Raw genomic sequence first — 22,475 nt, 5'->3', positions numbered from 1 at the left:
CATTACTAGATTCCTTAAGAAATGGATTCTTTTTTTCCAAATTGGGAGTGATCCCATCTGTAGGAGACTGCTCTTTCATTTTCTGGCCTCCCAGGCATGAATAATCACACAGAAACTATTAATTACAACACGGTTTGGCCTGTTAGTTCGCGATTCTTATGACTAACTTTTACAACTTAAATTAATCCATTTCTATTAATCTCTGTGTTGCCACAAGGCTGTGGCTTACTGGGTAAGGTTCTGTTCTGGTGTCTTTCTCCTTCAGCAGCTATGTGGCATCTCTTTGAGTCCACATACTCTCTCTCTATATATCTCTGTCCAGATTTCCTGCCTGGCTTTGGTTTGCTAAGCCATTGGCCAAAACAGCTTTTTTTTTTTTTTTTTTGGTTTTTCGAGACAGGGTTTCTCTGTGGTTTTGGAGCCTGTCCTGGAACTAGCTCTTGTAGACCAGGCTGGTCTCGAACTTACAGAGATCCGCCTGCCTCTGCCTCCCAAGTGCTGGGATTAAAGGCGTGCGCCACCACCGCCCGGCCCAAAACAGCTTTATTCATTATCCAGTAAAAGAAACACATATACAGAAGGACATCCCATATCCTCTATCTCTGGACATATCTGTTTGTTTTCAAAGATTTATTATTTTTATTTTGTATATGAATTTTTGCCAGGAGGTCTGTCTATGTTTGTACAATGTGAGTTCCTTGTGCTTGCAGAGGCCAGAAGAGGGTATCAGATACCCTGGAATGGTTGTGAGCCACCATGTGGGTACTTGGGAACAAACCCAGATCCTCTACGGAAACAGCAAGTGTTCTAACCACTGAGAAATCACCATACCCCTTAGTTTTGTTTCTGTTGTTTTTAAATTATGCCTTTGGGAGATAGTTTTCACAGGACTGATAAGCGCATTAATAAAGTATCTCTGTCTCTTTCTTTGTTTACCAGTAAACAAATAGAGCAGTAAAAATACCTGATCCAGATGTTTACTGGAAGTAAAGAAATCCTTTGAAATTTATATGAACTATATCAAGTATTTGAAAGAATATTTATGAAGAACCCCTCCATATCATAGCTCTCATCATCATCTATGCCCCTGCAAAGCTTAAGCAGGCATGGGCAGCCTGTTTCCGGTTCTCCAGCTGTTCCTGTCCTGGGCAGTCCTAGATGCTTGTGTTATTGTCACCAAGGTTCCACCGTCTTCCTCTATGCTGTCTATCCAGAGTCTTCAGGGCCTTCCTCTTCGCCTTATCCTCCAAGCAATGCTATCTTTGGGTATTTGACATCGTTCATTTTCAAAACATGGCTGAAGTATCTCAAGCACTGTTGCCGTATCCTGTAGTTTATTTCCTTCTGTAGATGGCGATGTTTCTTAATGTCATCATTGCTGCTTAGCCTGTCTCTTTGTGTGATGTCTAGAATTCTCCTGAGACTCTAGCTGGCCTCAAACTCAGTTCACTTGATTCTGATTCCTGAGTGCTGGAATTAAGCCAAGAAATAAAAGATACCTAGGTACCCTAAATAACCCCATGTGTCTTTCTTGAATGAATCCCCTCCCTGATGATCTCTCCCTTGCTAAAATAACCACTGCCCTAGATTTTATATTAATCATTACCTTTCTTAATACTTATTTATGTAGATATATCTAAAAATATACAGGTTGAATTTCCTTTGTCTTTAAATGCTTAGGACCAGAAGTATTTGAGATTTTGAGTTTTTGGGTTTTGAGATAGGTATATAGTTTACAGATCATGCATCCCTAATCTAGAAATCTGAAGTGCTTCCAACACTGAAACTTCAAGTTTCAGCATAATAAAAATTTCAGATTGGGGATGCTCAAGCGTTCAGTGTCTAAAACTGTATATAACAGGGCTGGAGAAATGTCTTAGAGGTTAAGATCACAGGCTACTCTTCCAGAGAACCCAGGTTTGATTCCCACCACCCACATGACAACTTACAACCATCTGTAACTCAGTTCCAGGAGATATAACACCTTTGGCCTCCATGAGCACCAGGCACACACAGATATAAATGTAGGCACAACACCCATACACATAAAATATAAATAAATCCTTAAATAAATAGTTTGTGGCTGGAGAAATGGCTCAGTGGTTAAGAGCATCAACTGCTCTTCCAAAGGACCCGGGTTCAGTTCCTAACACCCACATGGCAGCTCATAACTGTCTGTAACTCCAGTTCCAGGGGATCCGGCACCCTCACACAGACATGTGTGCAGGCAAAACACTAATGCTCATAAAATAAAAATAAATAAATGAATTAAAAAATAGTTGTATATAAGCTGAGGAAGGAGGATTGTGAGTTTGAAGCCAGCCTGAGCTACATATAATAAGAGTTTGTATATACATATGTGTTTGTATGTATTCATAAATAGTAATAGCATATGAATATAGACCATTCTCTCTGTATGAGTTCCTCATTCAAACACTGAGCCAATACAGTCAGAAAATACTTGGGGCCAGGCAGTGGTAGTATATGCCTTTAATCCCAGCACTCAGGGGGCAGAGCCAGGCTGGTCAACAGAGTGAATTCCAGAATAGCCAAGGCTACACTGAGAAACCTTGTCTCGAAAAACCAAATTAAAAAAAAAAAATGTAGCTGGGCGATGGTGGCGCACGCCTTTAATCCCAGCAATCGGGAGGCAGAGGCAGGCCGATCTCTGTGAGTTCGAGACCAGCCTGGTCTACAGAGCAAGTTCCAGGACAGGCTCCAAAGCCACAGAGAAACCCTGTCTGGAAAAACACACACACACACACACACACACACACACACACACACAAAAAAAAAAAAAAGTAGAGAAAATAAAATACTTGGGAGGAAATAGGTAGTGCTCTAACTTAGTCATAGAATTCTTGCCTGCCTACCATGCATCAGGCACTAGGTCCTACTCTCTGTGCTAAATATTGATGCATGCATGATTGCATCATGTTTCCCATCACTTGAGATTAGAGGCAGAGTTAGAAGTTCAAGGTCACTCTCAGGTTCATAGTATCTTCAGTTCCAACCAGGACTACATGAAAATCTATTCTAAACAAAAATATCTTGATCTGGTGAGAAGACTCGGTGTGTAAAATTTCTTGCTGCCAAGCCTGACCACCAAGTCCAATCCCCAGGATCCACATGGTAGAAGGAGATAACCAACTCTCACAGGTTGACCTCTGACACTCCCATATGTGTCTGTATGTACATAGATATACAAACAAATGAATAATAAAATTTTAAAATTATAAAAAATACTTTCTGGGCCAAGCGGTGTGTGTATGTGTGTATTTATGTATATACATATATACATACATATATAATTTTAGAATAGGTTGTATGCAAATTCTGTACCACTTTGTACTGGGCCTCCTTGGATTTTGGTTTCCTTGATAATTTTGGAGCCAGTCTTCTGCAGATACCAAGGGATGAAGGTACTCTTTTATGATTTGCTTCTCTCAACAAAGATTAGATATTTGTAACTTAGCTTGGTTGAGTATGTCGCTAAAAATGTCATTACCTATTTTATTGTCAGTGGATATTTATTTCTGCGTTTTCTTCTGTTAAAAACGTTACTGCCTGCTGGGCATGCCTTTAATCCCAGCACGTGATCCTTTGTGAGTTCAAGGCCAGCCTGGTCTAGTAGAGGAAACCCTGTATAAGGGAGAGAGAGACTGAGACTGAGGGGGGGGGGCGCAGAGACTATAATATCAAATAGATACTTTTGTATATGTATAAAAGATCCTTTAGAGCATACACCTAGAAATATGTATTTGAAGTTTGTATGATGAGTGTGTATTCAAATGTACCAAGTAAGGGCAAACTTTCTTAAAGTCGTTGTACCAATTTTCCCTCCCACTATGAGTGGAGAGTTACCATGCTTCTCATCTCTGCTAACACTCCATGCTGCTGGGCTTTGCCATTTTACCCAATCTGGCAGTTGTGAAATGGTATCTCTTTGTGGTTTTAATTTGTATTTTTCTGACTGACATGAAATTAAGCGGTTCTTCATGTGTTTAAGGAAAATTCATGTCTTCTCTTCAGTAACACTCCCACCCGGTAGTTTTGCAGGGTTTTCATGGGCTGGTGTTTTCTCATTGACTCTCAGATAATCTGTTATGTTCCTGATGCTAATCACTTGTCACAGTTGTGTGAGCTGCTTATCAACACTTTTCCTTTTTCATCCTGAGCACACCTGGAGAACAAAAGTCTCACTTCTGTTCTAGATGCTGTAGTGGCATGGCCTTGTGAGTGTGCACAGAGCAGGGCCTGTGAGTCTCATCATGATACTGACTACTGCTGACCCGTGGTGCTTGCCTTTGCAGGTGGAACAGGAGGATTTTGTAATGGAAGGGCATGGCAAGACTCCACCTCCTGGAGAAGAAAACAAACAGTGAGTCACAGTTTATTAAAAGGGTCCTATTACAGATCCTCAGAAGCCCTTGGTTCAGTGTGCTGAGAGCAAGTTTGCTGGGCTATGTATATGTCGGAGATACAGTAGAGCATACCAGTTGCTTTGTTGGTACATTGCTTCTATTTATAGACCAACTAGAGGGACAAGAAAGTTGGCTTTGTTGTTTTTCACACTTGGCTAATCAAAATTTATGTTATGCTTGAGTAAAAGCTTTAAGGCTCAGGATGTTCCAAATTGAACTAATTAAGTTTGAGTGTTTTCCAAAGAAAGTATGAAATGGTGCTTCCTTTCCTTAGCACTGTCTTCATGAAGGAGGCTCAATTAATGGGCTGCCTGCACACCAAGTGTGTGCATAGTACTTCCTGAAATTCAATTCCAGTGGTAATTGAAACATCTATCATTATTTAACATTATAACAACGTTTTTGTCTAATGGAACAGGGGCTGTAAATACCATCCATAACTTAGCCAACATTCTCAGTATTTCAGGATTTATCTCCTCAAACTTCTGAAAAGGTGACTGGTTTTAAACTTCCATTTGGCACCTTTGGTGTGGCTTTTTAGTGGGGATGAATAGATTTTATTTTTCCTTTTCCCTCATTTGTTGTAGGATTTTGAAAATTGTGTTTCAAAGTAGACCAGTTCTTTTCATATGCCCTTTTAAAGGAAAAACTCTTAAGACAGGCTTGAAGCACTGACCTAACTCCAAGTTTTATTTAGACAGTAGTTTCCTAAATTGAATGGGAGGGTGATTCATAGGATTTACCAAAAATCTCTAAAGAAAAACTCCTCTTCTTCGTCTTTCTCCCTCTTTTTTATTTCCTAGAAAATATTTTGGTATATCTTAAGAAAATGATGTTTCCTAAACCCTTAGGAATGAATTATGCAGACTAGACTGTGCTCCAGGAGGCCAGACTCATTAGAGGAGAGTGCCTTGTCTTGTGTTTGTTGTGAATGGAAACCAGGAGATCGTCGCAGCCGTTTAATTTGCTAAGCTGGCAGTTTTAAAAATAGCTCACAGTATAAATCCTAACTTTGCTCTGATCTGTCTAATGCATTTTCATTTTAGATGGGTTGATGGCATCCACTCCTTTCTAGGGAATTAGAATGCAGACATCTATTTGGTCTCAATGAAAAGGCAGGAGAAGTACTTGAGGCAATTTTCTCCATGGCCTCCACCCATGCTCCTACCCCACAGTCTTATACTATAGAAATCACAGTTGCATTTGTCGAGGGCTTTCTGTATTTAAGGTAGGTACATGTCTAGGTCATGGGGTTGTGTCTTTTTTTTTTTTTTAAGATTTACTTATTTTTATTTTATGTGTATGGATGTTTTGCCCGCATGTACGTCTGTACTATACATGCATACCAGATTCCCATGGCTGCAGAAATTGGAGTTACAGATGGTTGTGAGCTGCTTTGTGAATGCTGGAGATCAAACCTTGATCTTCTTTTTATCACCGAGCCATCTCCTCAGCCCCAGTGCCATGTCCACTTGTAGCATTTTGTCTCCATTACTCAGAGATCAGCCCATGACCATACAACTTAAAGTAGAGTTTAAGATTTGATCCCTGGTCTTGCTGATTTTAAGGTGCTTATAGTGTTATTCTCTCCTTTCTTTTGCTCTCCCAGAAGCAGTGCTCCTGAAAGGGACTATGGTTTACACAGTAACAGAAGTCAAGAGTCTCTAGAATAATAGGAAGTTGGGGGAAACAGTGAAAGGGCTTTAAGGATATTTCCTAGACACCAATGAAGTTCTGCTCTTTAGAGGGCTCGCATTTCCTAAACAAACCTGTCTTTATCTTCAGAGGCCCTCTCTGGTAACACCTGCCCTGAGTTGGCTTCTTCCAGAACTCAGGAATCCTTCAGGGTCCCCCTGGGGGGGGGAACGGGGGAGGGGGGACAGGATGGACAGTTTCTACACAAGTGTGTTCTGCTTTTGCAGAGTTTCATAAATTAGAGTATCTTGTGTGATATCTTTACCATTCTCTAGAAGCCACCTAAACCCTGAGGTTTTGTTGTAGTTTGATTTGGCACTAAGGATGAAATCAAGGCCCTTGCAACTTGCTAGATAAGCACTAACATATAGTCCCAGCCCTCTTTTGTTTTTGTTTTTGTTTTTGTTTTTGTTTTTTGTTCATTCATTCATTAGTTGATTCATTCATTCTGGGTCTGCTCTGTTATCCTATATTGAAGTAATTAAGAAGAAATATATCTTTTCTTCCTGAAAATCTGTTTACCTTCTGTGAGAATCAGGAGCAAATAAGTTTTCATTTGTTTGTTTGTTTTATAGTCTCTGTCTTGTAGTACCCTGTCATATGTGTGTCTGTCTGTCTGTCTGTCTGTCTGTCTGTCTGTCTGTCTGTCTTTCCATCCCGTGATACTGGTGATTAGACCCAGGTAAATGCTCTGCCACTGTGGTTTATACCCAGCTCCTAGACAGACTCTAACTTGATGTTTTCCCCTCATTTATTGGATAAAACACCTTATGTTACTTATGTAAGAAGGGCAAATGAAGCACAAGAGTTATAAAATTTACTCAAGATTACAGAGAAAATGCTTATAAGAATGAGGACTAAATTTACTGGTCTATTTGTTTCCCATTTAATTTATTGACAACAATTACTCAACACAGCATTATATTCTGTGATGCATATTTCAATACAGCTAGGATTTATTAACAGGAAGACTTAGGTTTCTGTACACTGTTAAGAAAAATGGACTCTGGTGCTGGGATTTTAGCTTAGTGGTAGGTTGCTTGCCTATTGTGTATAAGATCCTGGGTGTGAGTTCCCCATGGCTGCAAGAAAGGAAAAAAAGATGGACTTTGTTGAATATGATGATTTATGTCTCTAATCCTAACTCTTAGGAGATGGAGTCAAGATAATCATTCAGGGTTACCTTCAGCTACATAGTGAAGGTCTAGGTTAGCCTGGGTCATTTAAAATCTTGTCTCAAAACAACAACAAAACACCCCAAACACCTGCAAACAAACAAAACAAAATTAAGAAAAGACTTCTGGGGGACTGGAGAGATGGCTCAGTGGTTAAGAGCATTGCCTGCTCTTCCAAAGGTCCTGAGTTCAATTCCCAGCAACCACATGGAGGTTCATAACCATCTGTAGTGAGGTCTGGTACCCTCTTCTGGCCTTCAGGCATACACACAGACAGAACATTGTATACATAATAAATAAATAAATATTAAAAAAAAGAAAAGACTTCTGATATTGAGGAATTTCTGTGCTAAACTATTAATATTAGTTTATTATTAAATATCTATAAATTATTAGCTTATTGTTAAATTTTATAACTATATAAATATTTAGATTAATAAATGCTATATATATATTCCAATACTGCTTTTTAAAAAATTTGTTTTACTTTTATTTATATGTGTATCTGCATGTTTGTATGCCACATGTCTGTGGATATTTAGAAGACAGGAAAGAATGTCAGAGTCCCAGGAACCAGATTAGAGGTGGTTATGAGCTACCTAATGTAGGTGCTAGGAATTAAACTCAAGTCCTTTAGAAAAGCAGCAAATGTTCTTACCCACTGAGCTCTCTCTCTATCTCTTTTCAGTGGAGTTTTGTTATTAGTATGTCTGGTACGATAGTTTTTTTTTTTAATAATATCCACTTTAAGCAAGTTACCATAGCTTATCAGATAAGCCAAGTTTATTGCTTTAATTGCTCCATTGAAGTTACACAACTTTAGTTGCACAATATGTTTAATGGTTGAGTAAAAGTAAAAACCAAGGGGACTGGAGAGATGGCTCAGTGGTTAAGAGCACTGCTACTCTTCCAGAGATCCTGAGTTCAGTTCCCAGCAATCACATAGTGGCTCATAACCATCTATAGTGGCATCTGATTCCCTATTTTGGCATAAAGTTGTACATGTAGTTGAAGCACTCATATACCTAATAAAAATAGAAACAATAAATAAAAGCTGTGATGCTTTGTGTTTTGTTTTGTATTTTGTTTTAATTTTTGAGACAGGGTTTCTCTGTGTAGTCCTGGCTGTCCTGGAACTCACTCTGTAGACCAGGCTGGCCTTGAACTCAGGACCCCTCACACCCCGCCCTGTCTCTGCTGGGATTAAAGACATGCACCACTATGCCTTGCGTGATGGCTTTTCAAAGTAGCAGATAGATACTTGTTCATATACCGTGCTGTACCATGTGTAGTAGTTACTTTTCCTACTATTGTGATCAAATACCTGTCGGAAGCAACTTAAGGAAGGAAGGGTTTATTTAGGCTCATAAATAAGGGAATCCGTCATGGTGTGTGGTGGGGGAGTGTGAGGCAGGTGGTCACACTGTGTCATACTCAGTAAACAGGAAGATGAATGCCAGTGCTCGTGTTGTCACCTGCTTTCATTTTTATTTGGTGTAAGACCCTGTCCCATGGGATAACACCACCCAAATTTAGCATGGGTTTTCCCTCAGTTAAACATCTCTGGAAACACCTTCAGTACACCCAGAAGTGTACTCCTAGGTAATGATAAACCAAGTCAAGTTGATGATGCTTCATCATACCACACTTTTGGAGAGCTCATTTCAGATAAAATACTTCATTCAGAAAGACTTTTGATTGAGTTTTGATACTTCTTTTTCTTTTTTTTTCTTTTTTTTTTTTTTTTTTTTTTTGTCTTTTTGAGACAGGATTTCTTTCTGTATCCCTGGCTGTCCTGAAACTTACTGTATAGACCAGGTTAGCCTCGAACTCAGAGATCCACCTGCCTCTGCCTCCTGAGTGCTAGGATTAAAGGTATGCGCCACCACTGTCTGGCTTGATACTATTTTCCTTGATATCCTTGGGGAAAGGATTTATTATAAGTGATTTTCAAGCTGAATGCTAGTTTTAAATGTGGTGATGAGCTTGGCTTCTTTCACTCTGTTCTTTTCCTCTTTCAGTATTTTTTTTTCTAAGATCAGGTTTCTCTATGTAGCTTTGGTGCCTGTCTCAGAACTCATTCTGTAGACCAGGTTGACCTCGAACTGACAGAGATCCATCTGCTTCTGCCTCCCAAGTGCTGGGATTAAAGATACGTGCCACCACTGCCTGGCTTCCTCTTTCAGTATTACTTTATAATAAAATCTACACTTTGAACCTCTATGCTGAATTTTACTCCCATTCTCAAAAGATATATGATACATATCTTTAATCTACTAAAGTGATTGTTTTTCTAGCAAACTTTATTGATTGGATCATTTGATTTTGTGAGAGACCACACGTCAGAAAGAACAGTCTACTGTTCACTGCAGATTGCTGTATTACAATGATCAAAACAGCAAAGATGGCACTTAGTAAGTAGAGTGCTTGCCTAGCATTCACCAGAGCCTTGGATTTGATCCCACATAGTAGAAACTGGGTAGGATAATGCATCATACCTGAATCCCAGCACTCAAAGATGAAGGCAAATGATTTGAAGTTCAAGGTCATCCTCAAGTATATTCTGGGTTACAGACGGTCCTGTCTCTAACAACAAAAAAGTATCTTATCAGCTTATGAATGGATTTTTCTTATAATACAGAACAACTCATAAAAACATATTTATGGGTCCTGTGAGGGAGCCCAGTAGGTAAAAACCACACAGTTCCTGTAACCTGAGTGTGATCCCTGAAATCCATGTAGAGGTAAGAGGAAGGAAGGAATGACCTCCCAAGTATTGTCCTTTAACCACACGGAGTTGTGTCCCGTGCACATCTACATTCACTCACATATTGTACACATTTTAATAAATAGATAAAAAATTAAAAGTTTACCCTGCTCAGACCAAAGACCCCTCGGCTGGCCGTGCGCACACTAGTAGAGCACTTGCCTCGCACACACAGGGCCTCAGCTCAGTCTCCAGTACGGCAAAGGGGGAAAAGATTGCTTTTGCTGTGGTATTCCTTGTTTTATATTTGGCCACTATATTTAACACTTTGCCTTTTTGTTTTCTTTCTTTTGTTTGCTGCTGCTGGTGCTTTTATTTTTTTAACCTATAGTACTAGAGATTGAACCTAGGGCCTCACACATGTTAGCCATGCACTCTGTCACTGAACATGTTACTGCGGTTTTTTACCTTTTAAATATTGAGTCAAGGACTCACTAAATTGCATGTGCCTGTCCTAAGAACTAACTAACTGTGTAGTCCTAGATGGCCTTGAATTTGTGATCCTCCAGCCTCAGTCTCTGGAGTAGCTTCAGTCCAGGTCTGTGCAGACCCAGCAACACTGCCTTTTAGAATTACTGTTTTAATGTTTGTTTAAAAGCCTTGAACAACTCTATGGCATCTCCTAAATATAGAAACAATGAAAATATTCCCAAATCACAAAATTAACAGTTAATTCATCTTCAGATGCTAAACTTGTTAGTTAGCCATAGGAAGTTCTTTTCTTTTTTTTAGTTGTTTGTTTTTGGTTGGTTATTTTGGTGACAAGGTCATACTTTGTAACTAACCCTGGCTGGCCTGGAACTCACAGAGATCTACCTGCCTTTGCTGAGGTTAAATGTATATACTGTTAACAGAAAGCTTTTTAAAAATAATTTATTTAACTTTATTTTTATGTGCATTGGTGTGAAGATATCAGACTCTCTGGAACTGGATGAGTTATATTAATTGCCATGTGGGTGCTGGGAATTGAACCTGGGTCCTGTGGAAGAGTAGCCAGGGCTCTTAACCGCTGCACCATCTTTCTAGCCCCTAACAGACAGCTTTTTAAAATTTTTATTTATTCTCATCTTATATGTATGCCTGTTTACTTACAGAAGAATTATGTATGCGTGTGCATCATGTGTGCTTGGTGCCTGCAAAAGACAGAAGAAATTATCGGACTCCCCCCAAAACTGGAGTTATTGACAGTTGAAAACCACTATGTGGATGTTGGGAAACGAATCCAAGTTCTCTAGCAACAAGTGCTCTTAACTGCTGAGCCAACTTTCCAGCCCCATAGGGAGGTTTTTTTTTTTTTTTAATTTTTCATTTTGTGTTTGTTGCTTGCTTGCTTGAGACAGGGTCTCATTGTGCAGCCCTAGCTGACCTGGAACTGTGTAGACTAGCCTGGCCTCCAACTCAGAGATCTGCCTGCCTCTGCCTCCCAAATGATGGGATTAAAGACGTGCACCACCAAGCCAACCCTGTTTTGTGTATTGTATAACCAGGTTTTCATAAACTGTTGCTTCTGCTTCTGCCTCTACCTCCTCTACCTCACTCTTCCCTTTCTTTGAGCCATAAGAACATGAGAATGTTGAAATAACTGTATTAAGAAATACGAAGTTGGGCTGGGCAGTGGTGGCACACGCCTTTAATCCCAGCACTTGGGAGGCAGAGACAGGCGGATCTCTGTGAGTTTGAGGCCAGCCTGGTCTACAAGAGCTAGTTCCAGACAGGAACCAAAAAGCTACGGAGAAACCCTGTCTCGAAAAATAAAAAAAAGAAAGAAAGAAAGAAAAGAAAAAGAAATACGAAGTTGGGACTGGAGAGATGGCTTAGAGGTTAAGAGCACTGGCTGCTCTTCCAGAGATCCTGAGTTCAATTCCCAGCTACCACATGGTGGCTCACAACCATCTGTAATGATATCTGATGGCCCTCTCCCACCCCTGCAGGAAAACATTCAAGCAAACACTATGTACATAATAAATAAATAAAATCTTAAAAAAAAAAAAGAAATACGAAGTTGAACTCTTCTGTAGACTCCGTAATTACCCAGGAAGCTAGACAACGGATTAGTGTGCTTTTCTAGATAATCTTTTCAGATTTGTGGGAAATTATGAATTTTGTTTTCAAGTTAATTGGTATTTTTAAGTGCCATAGTAGTTTAATAGCTATTTTATAATCATGAAAGTTTTGCTTTTAAAAATTTGACTGAAACCATCAATACCTGTGTGTTATCTGTGGGAAACATCCTGATGCTAGTAAATTTTCTAATTTGCATTGAAATTGCTTAAAAAAATGACTTCCCAGAAATCAGAAAAATGTCTTTTTGTCCAAGTGTCTCTTAATAATGAATAAGCTCTGGATTTTGTTTTTTAAGTTTCTCCTTGGATACCTGTGAAACTCAGGTAGTGGCATTAATTAACAGTAGATACAGTGACTCACATAGCTTACAGAGAATAGTGATTAATTTAACAGAAGTCGTACTTTATTTTGCTTTTTTGAGACAGGGTCTCACTATGTAGTCAGGGATAACCTTAAACTCGTTATGTAGACCAGGCTGGCCTCAAACACATAGAGATAGATCCTCCTCCCTCTGCCTCCTGAGTGCTGGGATTAGAGGAGTACATGGTTTTGATCACTGTATAGGGTGGGTACCCACTTGTGTCCTCAGCACTTTTCTTGGATTCCTCTCCCCGCTAGGAATCTGTATATGATGTAGAGATGCAAGGAAGATACAGCCTGAGGATATGTAGCCAAAAGGTTCAGTTCAGTGAGGCTTTATGCTAGACCTTAGCTCTGCAGGCAAGGATGGAGATTTGGTTGCTTTGGACTCTAAGAAGTACCTACCACACAAAAAGCACCACTAAACACATGCTAAATGGATGAAGATGGCCCTAAGTTCCCACCCCTGTTCCACACACCCTTTTTGAAAATCTAAGGTGGGAAGTTGACAAGAACCCTGGAATTCTAACATGTTACTTGTTGATGGCAAAAGAAAAGTAGCAGATAACATGCTGTTTGACTTGATATCCAGAGCTTGACCCCCTCCCTCCCTTTTGTTTTGTTTTCAAGATGATGTTTCTTTGTGTTGTCATGACTGTCCTAGAACTTACTCTGTAGACCAGGTAGCCTCTAACTCAGAGATCCACCTCCTTCTGCCTCCCAAGTGCTGGGATCAAGGGACCAAAGGTGTATGTTACCACCTCCACCCTGGCATTTTATATCCAGAGCTTTCTTGACTGTTCCAGCAGATAAATTAGCTCAGTACTGCTGTTTTCAAGTGTTCCTACTGGTAAGCCCATCATTGCTTATTGTTTACTTTGCAGAAAATGTTTGTCTAGCCTCTTGGCTGCCTCTTTTTTAAAAGGAATTGATTTTTTATTTCTTGGTTTCTAATGGCCTCTTTCAGACACATCTAGTCTGCCCACTGATCTGTACTGCTGTTTTAGGACCTGTGCTGCCCCTTGCACAGTTGGTCTACCTCCCAATGCCTCTGTTGAGGCAAAAACACAATGCTTTCTTGCCAGTAATTAGTCAGGTTTTATAAAGATGCTCTTTAAGAAAGGATAATTAGTTTCAAATAAATAACTGGGTTCAAAAGCTTACTTTAAAATTGGTATATTTATGGGTGCAGTATGATGTTTTGATAAATGTATACATGTAGTGATCAAATCATGATAAATAGTATACTTATCACCTTAAACATTTATTGTTGTTGTATTATAAGACCATTAAATATCCTTTGTTTCAGATATTTGAAACATAAAGTACAGCCGGACATGACATATACCTATAATATCCGCACTCTAAAGGCTCAAACAGGAGGATCAAAAGTTCAAATTTGCACGGCATGGTGGTGTGTGTTTTTTATTCCAGCTCTTAAAAGGCAGTCAAGAGTATCTCTGATTTGAATTTAGCCTGGTTTACCGAGAGAGTTCCAGAACAGCTAGGGCTATTAAAGACAGAGAAATCCTGTCTTGAAATACCAAGGGGATGGTGAGTGTTCCTAAAAATCAAGGACTGGGGATATTCAGTGGTAGAGAACTTGTTGGATGTACAAGGCCCTATGTTTGATTGCCAGCATTGACATTATATATATTACTACTGAATCTCTAGGTAAACTACTATATAGTAGAACATCAGAAGTAGTCTTCTTGTTTAACTGGAAACACTACCTGTTGGCTAGCTTGTTCCCATCTCCCACTCCCTGTAGTTCTTTTAGCCTCTAGTACCTGTTGTTCTACCCTAAACAGTCTTTTAGATTCTACCATTGAGTGTGTTTGGTATTTGCCCTTTCTGTGCCTGGCTGCTTAGTTACTTTTTATTGCCTGAAAAGATGCCATGACCAAGAAAACTTAGAGAAGGCAGACCTTATCAGGACTTAGAGCTTCAGAGAGTTTGGGTCCATTACCATTATGGTGGTGACCATGTCAGCCCGCAGGCAGGAATGGTGCTAGAGCAGTAGCTGAGAATTCACATCCTTATCCTCTAGTATGAAACAGAGTATGACTAACTAGGAGTCGGATAGGCTTTTGAAACATCAAAACTCACCCCAGTGGCACATCTCCTCCAACAAGGTCACATCTCCTAATCCTTACCAAATAGTTATGCCAACTTTGGGCCAACCATTCAACCATATGATCTCACAGGGGCCATTCTCATTCAAACCACCACACTGGCTTACTTAATTTAATATGTCTTTCAAGATTTACTCATGTTACAAATGACAGGATTTCTTTTTATGGTTTGCATATCAATGAATATTTAAGTTGAAGATATAAACCAAGCAATGGCAACTTAGTTAAAAGTTGACAAAGTGGGCTTCTTAGTATACTTCTGTAATCCCAGATCTTGATAGTTTAAGAGGATTGTGAATTTGGGACTCTCCTGGGCTTCATAACAAGACTCAGACTCAAAACAAAGCCAAAAAAATGGACAAATACCACAATGTGGGTATGAAGATACTGCCATGGAGGTTTTTATATGGTACCATGGAGATAAAGGAAAATATTGGAATTTAACTTTTGAAATTTGGATCTGAAGAATTTGGTTTTCTTAAAGTGGGGAGAGGGGTCCAGACACCAAAGAGATGGTTCAGCAATTAAAAGCATTTGCTGCTCTTCCAGAGGACCCAGGTTTGATTTCCAGTAACCACTTTGCAGTTCATAACTGTTCATAACTTTTAGGTACAGGGGATATGACACCCTTTTCTGGCTTCTGAGGACATCAGGCGCAGACATGGTACACAGATATGCACACAAGAAAAACATACATACACATAAAACTTTTTTTAAAAAGTGCACACAAATTTTAATTTTTTTAAAAATTAACAATTGACCTGAGAAGATATCTTAGCCAATAAAATGCTTGGAATCTGAGTTAAGTTCCCAGAATCTATGTATAAAAAGCTAAGAGTTCTAGTTTTGAAGGGACCTTAATGTCAGGCTGCCTAGCCTGGCTGGCCTGACTTTAATGACCATAGATGCGTTTTTATTTCTCTCTGCTGCAGGTGTGTTCCATAGGTAATGATTATTGAGCCCAAGGTCTTATGTATGGTAGGCGCTAGACTTTTTTGGAGACAGGGTTTCTCTGTGTAGCTTTGGAACCTGTCCTGGAACTCGCTTTGTAGACTAGGCTGACATCAAACTCACAGAGATTCACCTGCCTCTGCCTCCTGAGTGCTGGGATTAAAGATATGCTCATCCCGCATGGCCTTAGTTCTTTAAAATTGTTATTGTGTTACTTTTTATAATTATTATTATGTTACTCCTGGAACTGGAGTTACACATGGTTGTGAGCTGTCATGTGGGTGATAGGAATCAAACTTAGGTCTTCTGGAAAAGTAGCAGCTACCAGTAACTGCCAAGCCATTTCTTCAGTCCCAAGCCCTAGCTCCTTGAAACTGTGGGTTATAAGCCTGTGTGGGATTGTAAAACTGAATGCTTCAGGGGTTGCAGAAATATTGGGCAGCAGTAAAACGTTTCTGAATGCACAATGACTAAAAATTGATTCAAAAATGAAATGCATAATTAGTCTGAAGTATTTGCAGTAGTGCTCACCCATGTTACATTGGGAACCTTCACTGTAGCCTTGCACTTTGCACCGCACATGCTTTCTCGGTGCCAGAAGATGCTGCCCGAAACACCTTAGCCCAGATTCCAGAACTATTGTGTGTTCTAGTTGCCGTGTCTTCCATTTTATACAAACTGTTCTTCTCTTACAGGAACATAATAGTTTTAATTATGGAAAATAAAGACAATATATTTCCTTATTGTTCTTCAGCATTAACTATACATTAGTGTATCTCTAGATTGTACTGTGTTAGAATGTTTGATTTTTAAAGATTGCTGTTTAAATTGCTGTTGATAATATGTATCTTTGGATAAATTTTGACTTGGGATTAGGAGAGAATTCTAAGAATTTCTGAAATGACCCTTAATATATTTCTGCCACTTTGTATTATCTATTTATGTGAAGTGATTTTTCTCAGAGTTGATGATTATAAAATCAAAATATTGATCAGCTTAGAAAATATTAGTGATTTGTCATTCCCTACAGCATCAAATATTTGGCCTAGATTTAATTTATGTAAAAATAAAATAAGCACGTCTACCTCATCAGTATGAATATTTCTTTTGGTCTTTAATAAATGGTGATATTACAAATATACCACAGAGTTATTTTTAAATATTTTTCATGATTTAGTATCAATAAATACTTTATTTGCATACCTATTTTATTTCCTATGTGTGCATTCACATATGTGCCCGTGAATGTTGAGGGCTGAAGTTAACCTCTGGTGCTCAAGTGCCTTTTTCCCATGGGTGCCTGAACTCACTTAGGCTTGCATGGCAAATGCTTTACTGCCAGAGCTCTCTTCGTAGCCCATTTTTTATTTTTTTGAGACAGAGTCTCATGCAATTCAGGCTGACCTCAAAGTCACCTTGTTGCTTGATGCTGGCCTTGAACTCCTGAATATAAGAATTATAGGTGTTCACCACCACCACATATTATGTAACTATATTTATAGACCTAAGTTGTATAAAAATCGGTCAGGTGAAGAAAGGTTATAACTGGAGAAATGGTGTAAGAAGCTCTGTGTAGTCTGGAATAAGATAGGAAATAGATTTAAACATCTGTACAGTAATACTGTGTCTTGGAGAACAGAGGCAGCAGAATAAAAATTTTCGACCACCACAAACTGAAATAAGGTGACTGTGTAGTCAGTCTCCACATTCTCACATATTGAGCCTACTCCACATAAGGTTTCCGTAACTCATCTGGAAGGTATTGGAAGGATAAAAATAGATTAATGTTCAGAATTTCCAGCCTAGGAGTTTTCTACTTTTGCCTACATATCAATTGTCAGTTCAGGGGTTGGCCATTCTTGGTGCAGTGCAGTGGATGCGTTTTACACCAGAGTATCAGAGCGGCCACATTGACCGAGCAGTGGCCTCTGCTGCCCTAAGCAGTTCCTTGCCTGTCCTTTTCTAAGTGGAAAATCAGAGGCAGACAGTGTAAAGGCCTAGAAAGTCAGAAAGACAAACACATAGGCTTTAGACCGAATTAACAGATTCTTCTGTAAAGAAAGCCCGGCCTGCAGAGTCCTTGGTTCTCCGCAGACTGACCAGTCAGCCTTGTTAATTTGGGAAAGCCACCTTGGCCAGCCTACTTTTTCTTTATGTCCTTAAAAAATCCTTAAACACACAGCCAGGGCTACACAGTGCAACCCTGTCTCAAAAAAAAAAAAAAAAAGAATGGATGGGGTTTCTGGAGATCTGTGACATCCATTCCTTTAAATTACTTATATCTGTTTGTAACCTTATGTTGAGGCCTGCCTTCTAAGCAGAGCTCCAGATGATTTGATTGATTCAGCTGCTGTTTGGAGTTCGGTATTGTGATACCTCACTGAAGATGAGGAAGATGGTGGTGTTTCTATAACAGTTGACAGTTATAGAGAAAGACCAACATTGAGCAGTTCTCTCATAAAACAAACAACTCTGAAGTAGTCAAGTGTGTCCTAGTTGTGCCTGGATTGGACTAGGAGGCTCAAGATGCTTGCTTTGGGTAGTGACTGACTTTTTGAGACAGGTCCCGGCTGCATCTCAGGCTGGCTTGGAACTTGCTATGTAGAGCAGGATCTACCACCACTCCTGGCCTGGTACTAACTTGATCAGGATGAAGTGAATAGAGCTAAGAGAAGGAAACCAGGTCTGGGAGAGATAGCTCTGTAGTTGAGAACAGTGACTACTTTTGCAGAGGACCTGATTCAGTTCCCAGCACCCACATGGGCAGCTTACAACTCCCTGTAACTCCAGTTCCAGGGGATCCGGCACCCTCACACCAAAAACAAACATAAATGCACATAAAATAAAAATAAATAAAAAGAGGAAGAGAATGAGGATAAGGAGGAAGAGGAGGAGAAGAAAAGGGAGGGAGGGAAGAAGGGAGGGGGACAGAGGGGGGGGGAAGAGAGAGAGAGAGAGAGAGAGAGAGAGATCAAGGTACCCTCACTTCCTGATCTCTACACGGTGTCTGCCAAGGGTGGGTTTTCTAGGCAAGAGGAGTCAAGATGTCACAGAGGAAGAGGGACTAGGGCTGCAAGGAAGCTAAGTAGGTTTTAATTGAGTGCCTAGACTCGGAGCTACTTCCTGCAGTGGGTGGGTATTAAAGATGACTCAGTGCTGCCCAGCCTGGAGGAATCGGTTTGCGAAGCCCTTGCTTAGTTTTCTCTTAGTTTTGGAAAGAGGCTACTGAGTGCTGTACTCACACAATAGGCACCAAATTCAAGGGCAGAAAGCAGCCCGTTCTGCCCCCTGTTGAGCTTCGTTATTTGGGGTGCTGCGTAATCTCTCTGAATTGCCAGTCAGTTTAAGAGTGGTTACAGTAATTTTCGGTATTTTCATGTGTTTCAGGGGTAGCTAGAAATCGGACGTGTCCTGTGTTTCATCTTAATCTAAAAAATAAATTCTCTTTTTGTTTAGGTAAAGCTTTGTTTAAGCCCCCTTTTAAAGAGCAGTTTGCCAGTCTGTTCTTGCCCAAACATCTAGAGAATAACTAGCAAAGGAGCCAAGATCAGATCCAGGATCTGCAAGCATCGTTAGCAACTGAGCATATTTCTATAAACCAATAAAGGTTTTTGTATTTTGTTCATCTGTTACCCTTATGGTGTTGCCACTTTCACATGCAGTGTCTGTAGGCGGGAGTATAAGATAACAGCATTGCACAAATGAAAGCCGGTGGAAAAGGGCTGCTTTCCCTTTAAGGCAGCTTCAACTTCAGCTCCCTCCCCTTTTCCTGATTGACAAACCCACCCGAAGTCACGTGATCCGCCTCTATTTGAAGGTCACAAAAAGCTGCTTCCTTTAGAGACTGAGGGGGAGAGAGAGAGCAGGAGGGAGAGTGAGTGAGAGAGTTAGTTCTAGCCAAAATGGCCGACAGAGTCTCTGCTGGTTTCTGAATATTTAAAATACAAAATACAGATAGACAAAAAGAATTCATTTTTTGGACCTTTTTTCATTTCCATTTCTACCTTGTATGCCTCAATTTGCTGGATTTAAGCACTGCTGCACTTTATGAGGTTGGTAAATATTTTCAATTTTTAAAAGCCAATTGATTTATATGGATCGTGTCTAACCGTTTTCACTGGTCGTGCTGCAAATCGACATTTCTTTAGAATGGAGCCTGGCTTCAGACGTTTCGCGAATCTGTAAATCAGACCCGTGATGTACTTTTGGCTTAGCATTTTAGAAATGGAAAAGACTTGGTAAAATATTTAAATTTTGAAGTGATTTAATTGCACTTTTAGTTTATATGTACCTTTTCATCATTTCTATCATGCAAATAAACGACGCTGTGAGTAATTGGAATTCGATATTTAGGAAGAGGTTTTTTTTAAAAAAAAAAAAACCACAAACCTCTCCCTTCCCCCCCCTTTAAATCTGCTGCAAAAATTTGCATAAATATAAATGGGTTTGCATTCTTTCGTCTGCTAAGGCCGACAAAGGATCCGGGAGGACTAGCCCTAGAATGGGAAAGCTTTTTTCTCTCTCTCTCTCTGTCTCACACCGGGCTGTGCTTCTTGGAGATGTGTAAGCCTAAAGTGAGACCAGATACATTTTAAACTAGGTGCAGGGGGTGACCGAATTCACCAGATTTGGGGTTATAGATTCCCCTGCTTGCAAGCAAAATGTGGCTCACCCTCTCCTCTGCGCGCGCTCCTTTGCACTGGGTCCCAGTGTGTGTTCTCAAATGTGCAGCCAGATGCGCTTTTATTTTGATCGTGTCTTCAACCAAATGGTGGGTCTGTCTTGTAAACACGATTATTTTAAAGATATAAATGGCTCTTTGCTCCATTTAGAAACCGTTTCTTCTCCAGTTCTCAGTGTATATTGGTCTTCATTTCACATGAAATAAAATATTTTGTTTAATGTTAGTATTCAGTGCCAGCTGAGTGTGTGTGATGTGTGTCTTTTTGGACATGTATTTGTTGTAAAGTGGTCATTTAGGATCATATAAAAGAATGTCTGAGTTTGTTAGTAACCCTGAAAGTGCCAGTGCCTCAAGTTAAATTCCTTTACTCCTAATGCAGGATTCTAGAAGCCTGAGGAGGCTGGAAAGAAAGCCGAAAACTTGCTTTCTCAGGGCCACCTCCCCCTATCATTGTGAGAGTGTGATGTAATGCCTCTCGGTCTGGTGTGCTGAAAGGACTGTAGTATGTGATGTGGCGGGTAAATTACCTCCACCCCTGACAAAATCCCTCCCCCTCCCCCCAAGCATATCCTTGGCTCTGAGAAGCCTGCTTTCTTACCTCTTTTCTCCTAATTTTGTGTCCTCTTGATTTGTGCTGTGGCATATTGGCAAGAGAAAAATACCATTCTTCTAAATCTGCTACATAGTTTAGAAAAGACATTTTAAATATGCAAATGATTGACTTGTCATACCCCATCATTAAATATATAGACTTGGATTAAAGCTAATTAAGCATAAATGGAATAATTTTGATCAAAAGGGAGCAGGATTTTTTTGGTTTGGGGGTTTTGTTCTTTGTTGTTTCCTTTTTAATTAATCTAATTATGAGATGCTAACCAGCTGGGCCTTAAAGTGTTAAAAAATAAAATGGGGAAACTGCTGGACCATTTTTAAAATTTGACAATGTGGAAGAGGGTGTGTAGTGCTTTCAAAAGCTTTTTATTCACTGTTAAAATGGGTTGGCCTCTCGTGATGAAAATGGCCTGTTTCTTTGGGCCAATTGTGTGTAGATGAGGGACTTTTCACGCTAATTTAACAAAAGACTTTCCATTTGAATACGTAAGGATAATTAGTGTTCTGTCTCAGAAGAGCCATCATTTTATTATTTTTTAAAGTAATGTTGTTGTTAGATTAGTAATGGTTCTGAGCAGAGAAGTGCCTGAAGTGCTAAAGGCTTCCATGTAAATTTTATGGTGGTATAAATTCCGCTTTTGTGTGAGAGGAATTGAAAACACTACATTAAAGAGGGACACACATTTCACTTGGAATTATCTTTACGGTTTGGATTAATAGAAATCACCTCAATGATACGAAGGGTTACATTGTCTTGGGTCTGAGGAGAATTAGAGCTGGTTTTTGTTGTCTCTGAAAATGAAAGCAATTATTCGGAGCTTCACTTGTTGGGTGATTCATTTTACTCCTGTTTCCTAAGTTGTGGCTGAAGACGATGAGAGAGAAAAATACCCAGCTTTTCACGTTTTGCCTCCAGCTTGTTTTTGTGGACCGTAAACATGTGAATGGCAGGTTTATTTCGCTTGCAGAGAGGAAGTAGAGCAGTGCCGATCTCCTGGGCAGAAGGGAGAATGGTGCTAAGCACATTAGCAGAATGCCATCAGAGTCGCTGGCATGTTTTTAGAAGTACTCTTTCCGAGAGATAGTGGAGGCCTGAGATGAACAAGACCTGGAAGCATGATGGCTCTGCTAGGGTTTTGAAGCGCAGCTGCCATTTTGGGTCTAAGTTCCTGTAGAGCCAATCGTTATTCTCACCAAAGAAAGTGTAAGAATTCAGAGCAAATAAAAATGAGTAGCATATTAGTGTACAGATAATAGTATTTAACTGTGTCCTGCTTAAGGTTTTCTGCTGTAGTATGAATTGTTGGGTTAAAAACTGTAAAGATGTGGTTGGTGCTACAAGGAGCAAACCCCAGTCGTATTAGAACTGGAATGTTGTGGTTTTCTGTTGTAAAATGACACGATGTGCGCAGAGGAAGTGTCTTACTGCAGAGTAAACATAAGCCTGAAGCTGCAGCCCCCATTTCTTTTTCTGTGTGCTACTTGTTGCTTGTAGCTCTAAGTCATTATTCTCAGCACTGCTCTTCAGGAAGCGATGTCTTGGGTTCCCCACCGAACCATCACAGCATTTGATAATATTTATCTGAAGTTTCTCTGGCCTTCCATCTG

General features: G+C 39.8%; 1 protein-coding gene across 6 annotated transcripts in view; it reads left to right on the top strand.

The window, feature by feature from the left end:
- Tnrc6b (trinucleotide repeat containing adaptor 6B) overlaps nucleotides 1-22,475 on the top strand; it is a 230,588-nt gene that overhangs the window by 76,203 nt on the left and 131,910 nt on the right. For 5 of the 6 annotated variants that reach the window (XM_057791813.1, XM_057791817.1, XM_057791815.1 and 2 more), the window contains exon 4: nucleotides 4,314-4,381. In XM_057791813.1, the coding sequence (XP_057647796.1) occupies nucleotides 4,314-4,381 (68 nt within the window). Of the gene's footprint in view, nucleotides 1-4,313; nucleotides 4,382-19,446; nucleotides 19,624-22,475 lie in introns of those variants that run through there. The other variant, XM_057791814.1, reaches the window with a different exon arrangement.

This window comes from Chionomys nivalis, chromosome 17 (genome assembly GCF_950005125.1).
Source record: "Chionomys nivalis chromosome 17, mChiNiv1.1, whole genome shotgun sequence".
Taxonomy (NCBI): Eukaryota; Metazoa; Chordata; class Mammalia; order Rodentia; family Cricetidae; genus Chionomys; species Chionomys nivalis.
This window is presented reverse-complemented; position numbering and strand designations above follow the sequence as displayed.